The 5,936-nt window shown below is 45.9% G+C and overlaps 1 protein-coding gene across 1 annotated transcript in view; it reads right to left on the bottom strand.

The window, feature by feature from the left end:
• Positions 1 to 3,099: 3,099 nt before the first annotated feature.
• G6pc (glucose-6-phosphatase catalytic subunit) overlaps positions 3,100 to 5,936 on the bottom strand; it is a 10,485-nt gene continuing 7,648 nt past the window's right edge. Inside the window, exon 5 of the mRNA XM_021176916.2 lies at positions 3,100 to 4,716. Within this exon, the coding sequence (XP_021032575.1) occupies positions 4,205 to 4,716 (512 nt within the window). The 3' untranslated portion in view covers positions 3,100 to 4,204. The remainder of the gene's footprint in view (positions 4,717 to 5,936) is intronic.

Raw genomic sequence — 5,936 nt, 5'->3', positions numbered from 1 at the left:
AAAAAACCCAACCAACCAACAGCAACAAACACTGAACACATTGGGCAGCTCAAAAAAAAAAAAAAAAAAAATTGTCCCATACATTAATTTAGGAGTTCTGCCATGTATTAGTCTGCTTGAGCTACTATGACAAGATACCACAGACTGGCTGACTTAAGAGAAATTAGATTCTGGCTGGAAGTCCAAGGTCAGGGAATCAAGCGGGTCAAGTCTAATGATGGCTTTTTCCTGGCTTGCACATGTCTGCCTGTGTTCACACGGTACAGAAAGAGAGTAAGCTGGATTCTCTTATCAATAAACACATCAGAAAGGCCTATCTGTATCACGATTACTAATCTCATTTCCAAATATCACATTGAGGGGGTTAGGGCTTCAGTATGCGTTTTGGGGTAGCACAAATATTCAGGCCATGACATTGAATGTCATAATTACAATTTGTGTGCCAACCAGTATTACTACGTGACACTATTTACTTATAATACAGACAATTCACACACAGTCCCTTATTCTCTCCACTCTCACCAGTTATAGATCTGTTAAGGGACACTCACTGCAAAAAAGAGACTTCTCTGACCGAGGTTGAGAGGACTGCACACCTATGGATATAAATATTTAAAAGGCAGTTTGACCACATGACTGTTAGTGTCTCAAACCTGGAACCCTAAGGTGACAACTTAATAATATCAAATGGAACTTGGCTGCCAGGTTCTCCCGGCATCCTTCAGTCTCTATCTATTAAAGGGTCCTTCTGGCTGGCATATCCCTAAACTTCTCCAGCTCCCAGTGTTGGGCTGGGCTGCCCTTCCCCCAAGGCACCCTTCCATCTCTTCTCCATCTCTGACTTCCTGATTGTTAAAATGGCCCCACCACTGTGAAGAGATCCTCAGCCCCCCCCCCCCCCCCGTGTTTAAGTCTTTGTAATGTGAGTTGAGTGATAGTAACTTCTCCACAATAGTGTTGAGAGGATGGCTGTTTTGAGGTTTGGTCTGTTGCTATGTACTGTAATGCTAAATACTGGTCCCCAAGATCTTGCTGCCTCCTCACTACACCAAGTGATGCTATGTGTAACCTTGCTCCTTAATTCAAAACTATTGGTTGAATAAAGATGCCTACAGCCTATAGTTGAGCAGAGAGAGGTAGGTGCAGTATCAGTTCCTGGGCTTGGGGTTTGAGGCAGGACTGACCATGAATAGGGAGGGAGAAGAGAAGAGGAGTGGAGAGAGGGGAAGACACCATGGGGTAAGGGATTGTGAGAACTGGCTATGAGGGCTGGCCAGTGGGAGTAAGAGCGGCTCAGGTGGAACGTGGCAAGTCATTTCTCAGGGTTATTGACAGAGTAGATATAATAGCATAAAGGGTAGGTTCTGTCCAGCTCTAGTGCTTTAAAGGCTTATTATACACATAAAGGTTGTGGGTCTTTTATATGGGAACTGAATGATCAATGGTGGGGTAGAAACCTCCTCCCGCCCACACCTGAGATTAAATAATTCCTACAACATAGATGGCATAAACTAGAGAGAGAACTCATACAGCAAACTGGCAAGTGTTTTCGGTTACTGGTGGGCTTGTCACTGGCACAACTGGGATGCTGAATGCTTTCCCTCCACCTAGCATCCTCCGGCAAGGAACCAGAGTCGGGAGCATCGAGCACGGGCCCCAACCTGAGTTATGGGGTTCGATCAGACAGATGATAACCAACACCCCTCTTCCTGTGTGGGACCATGAGAGTCTTTGCCAGGCTTAGATCACTGCTGAAACTCTCAAGATTGGTATGAACATTCATCCTCCCTGAAATAAACACATTCCAGGAGTCTGGGGCAATCAATCAGCTCTTGCCTCATGCAATGTAGGGTTATGGTGAGGAGGGGGCGGGGTGAGGCTTTGGAGGAGGGGTCGTGAACCAGGATGAAATAAATTGCCTAACAGAGGCTTGAAGGAGCTTCTTTGAGCATTCCTGGGTGCTTCAAGCTTCCTTGGGCTTTTTTTTTTTTTTTTTTTTTCAATCCTATAACCCTTAACCCTTGCTGAACCCAGCAGGTAACTTGTCTTGTCCTGCTCCCTCCACCCACAGCTTTCATGCAATTGCTTCACTTGGCAGTGGCTCTGCCCCGTGCTCCTCCAAATTGCGATGTAATCCCAGAGCAGTGCCTACTGACCTGTGGTCTGGTAACCAGTGTCTTGTCTTGGCCACTTGGTCTGATGCTCAGCACTGAGGCCAGATTGTATTCTGCCTGCTCATTCAACCTCTCCTGACCCTTGTCTTTCACAATGATTGTTAGGGTGACTTTAGTGATCAGCAAGAGAGCCTTCAGGTAGATCCCTCACCCTGCCCCAGCCTGTCGATTGTATAACACCTCAGGAGCTGCACATGGGGAAATGGGCACGAGAAGAGTGTGAGGAAATAAAAACTCTTAGCCTCAATGCCTTTGGTACTAGGGGGATGAACTTAAGACCTTGCATACACTCTGGTCACTGAACCAGATTCCCAAAGTGTGTGAGTGTGTGTGTTTGTGTGTAGAGCAGGGGTCAATGTTCTCTGTCTTCCTCAATCCCTCTCCACATTATTTTTTTTTTGAGGCAGGGTCTCTCATTGAATCTGTAGTTCACCAAACTTAGATTGGCTAGGCAACGTATAAATGGATGATGGCATAGTCATTCCATGACTTGGTTAAAGGAGGGAGGGAGGGTTTTTATTGTATTGTAGTGTGTGTGTGTGTGTAACCTCATGTGCTGTTTCTTTTTTTGTTTTGTTTTGTTTTTTGTTTTTCGAGACAGGGTTTCTCTGTATAGCCCTGGCTATCCTGGAACTCACTTTGTAGACCAGGCTGGCCTTGAACTCAGAAATCTGCCTGCCTCTGCCTCCCAAGTGCTGGGATTAAAGGCGTGCGCCACCACACCCGGCTCCAGACTTGGTATTTTTACACGCATTTTGAGGACCTGGGTTCAATTCCTAGCACCCAGCCCCAGGAGATCTGGAATCTGCAAGCACCAAGCACGCACATGGTGCATAGACATATATGCAGACAAAACACCCATACACATAAAACAAAAAGAAAAATAATTAAAACAAGATAAAATAGAGTAATAAGCAAGACTCCATTCTTAAATAAAATGTTGCTTTAATAAAATACTGCACATGTAGTTTTCTTTTCAAAGATATTAGGAACAAAGTGCTTGGTGTGGGTGAAAACATATGCATCATTTGTAGCAAAAAACAAAGAATTTTTAATAAATAGCTTTACCATTTTTTTCTTTTTGAAGAAGTACTCTGCAAATCAGCCGAGGCTGGAGGACAGGCACCAAGGGGCTGCCTTTTCCTCTAAGAATGAGCTCTTGGCTGGCTTGGGCTAGGGAAAGGAGTCATATTTCTGCCCCAGGAATCTAAAGTAACATCGGAGTGACCTTTGGAGAGAGGAATCCTGGGACTCCTTGCCTTTTTGCCCAAGATCTTAGAGTTTAACTTAACCCTACAAAAGCACCAACACACAGTTGCCTACGGAACACCGCAGGGTCCAGCAGCAGGGCCAGGGAACACGTGGAGAATTCTGGGGAATGCAGAGGTAGGCTGAGAAGGAGAAAGCTGTGACATGATAGAGAAGGTGGTGTGAGAGACAGTCACCACTACCATACAGGAATGCAAGCACACAGTGTGACTTTTATGTACAGTGGAGACTATCTGGAAGCAGAATCAATCGCCTTTAACTGGCTACTCATTATACTAGTTGGTCTATTATTATTATTGAATGTGTCGTATCTAAAGACACAGACACAACTGAAGCCGGTTAGACATAGATTGCATCTGGTTTGCTGGATACATAAAACACTCCCCCTCCTCCCGATCCTTCTTTCTCTTCCTGGCAAATGCATGGTGCTCAAAACTTTTCCCAGCCGGAAGATTCTACACCACAAGAGCATTCTCAGTTGGGATCTCTAGCCTGGGCTTGCTCTTCTGTATCCGACAGGAGGCTGGTAAGCGAGTCTTCAGGGAACCATCCAGAATGACTCAGTTTCCAGCATTCACACTTTCCTCAAACAGCCCTGTAAGCTTTGTAAAAATTCACCTTTTTGGTAAAGATAGCAAAGAAAGACAGGGCTACCAGGGCCGATATCAACACCTCTGGCCTCACAATGGGTTTCGGAGGCTTTAGTTGCTCCTAGTCCTTTGCAGGGAGGTTGACTTTAAATACCAAAGACTCCCCATGCCTTACAAAGACTTCTTGTGTGTCTGTCCCAGGATCCGGGCTAGGCAGTACGGGATAAGACTGACGGATGCGAAGGGAACTGTCGCGCTCTTGCAGAAAGACAAGATGTAAAAGATCAACTCAACCTGGGATGGGGGCTTCAGAGAGTCAAAGAGATGCAGGAGGACCAAGGAGGCCACAATGCAGGCGAAGCGGAACGGGAGCGACTTGCTGAGTTCTCCCTTGCAGCTCTTCCGGTACATGCTGGAGTTGAGGGCCAGCCCCAACCCCAAGAGGGTCCCCAGGTTTTTGAAGAGGCTGGCAAAGGGTGTGGTGTCAAGGTGGACCCATTCTGGCCGCTCACACCATCTCTTGGCTTTCTCCAAAGTCCACAGGAGGTCCACCCCTAGCCCTTTTAGCAGCAGGTAGAATCCAAGCGCGAAACCAAACAGGAAGACCGTGATGAGACAGTACTTCCGGAGGCTGGCATTGTAGATGCCCCGGATGTGGCTGAAAGTTTCAGCCACTGCAATGCCTGTGTGGGAGAAAGAGCCGCGATGAATAGGGTCGGCTATGGGTGACATGCCATCATACCACAGATAAATCTAAATCACACACCAAAGTGGAGGGTCCCAGCATAGTGTCTTTCGGATGGAAGAATCGTATCACATACATCTTCCCACCGAGTCTTAAGTTTCCTGTTGTGTGTATGGGATCCTGTTTCATCTTGCATATTCTCAAGATGGGGGTGCAGAGAGTAGTCCCGCCAGACAACCTAATTGAATGGACTTATCCTATTTATTTATTTAAAATGTCCTCACATCTATATATTTATTGGGTATGTGTATGTAGGTATGTCTCTGTGTGGGCAGGCACACCTGTGACACGGTATCTGTGTGGAGGTCAAAAGGCAAGTGACAGGAGTTGGTTCTTTCTACCCTGTGGGGCCCAGGCTCAAACTCAGGTTGTCAGGCTTGGTAACAAATGAGGTAGCCCGCTGAGCCATCAGATCACATCACTGTTGTCCTTGAATGCTACCTATTGCTCTCAGTTCCTTCCACAGAAGCTAGTAAGCTGTCACACAGCTGACGACATTAATCTTTGTTGTGTGACATAGCCTCTCCAAGGGTATGCTCACTCACCAGGCATTTTTATTTATTTATTTACACATTTTGTTTATTCTGTCTTTGTGTGTATGTGTGTGGGCATGTGTGCCACAGCACACATGTGGGAGTCAGAGGATAATTGGTTGGGGTGGGTTTTTTTCTGCCATGTGGATTCCAGGGACCGAACTCAGATCCTCAGGCTTGCAACTGATCTGTTCTGCTCCCTCCCCCAGCTCCAAATCTAGACAATGTTTTTGTTTGTTTGTTTGTCTTGTTTTTAATGCTTAACCTAAATCTTTTCTTTCTCTTCCTAACTGGATCTCAGAAATTGCAAACGCACAAACCTCTCTGAGAAAACATCTGCTGCAGACATGTTAGGTCTGCAAACGAATGTATTTCAATAATGAGTTCTCCCCAAGACACTGTACATTTGGGAGATTCTCTGGAAAGAAGCTTGAGAGCCAGTTCAAATTGAAGATCGGAGACAAAGATGTCAGAAGCATGGAGACTTTAAACAAACTCAGTTGAGTGAGTTGAGCTCGATGCAACGCAACTTTCCTGGGACACTTTAGCTGTATAGTTCTGGGCCTGCTGTGGAAACTAATAATTTCAAATTGTGTGTGTCTGTATATGTGTGTGTGTGTGTGTG

This window comes from Mus caroli, chromosome 11 (genome assembly GCF_900094665.2).
Source record: "Mus caroli chromosome 11, CAROLI_EIJ_v1.1, whole genome shotgun sequence".
NCBI classification, from domain to species: domain Eukaryota; kingdom Metazoa; phylum Chordata; class Mammalia; order Rodentia; family Muridae; genus Mus; species Mus caroli.
Note: the sequence above shows the minus strand (reverse complement) of the source record. Positions and strands in the feature narration are given on the sequence as shown.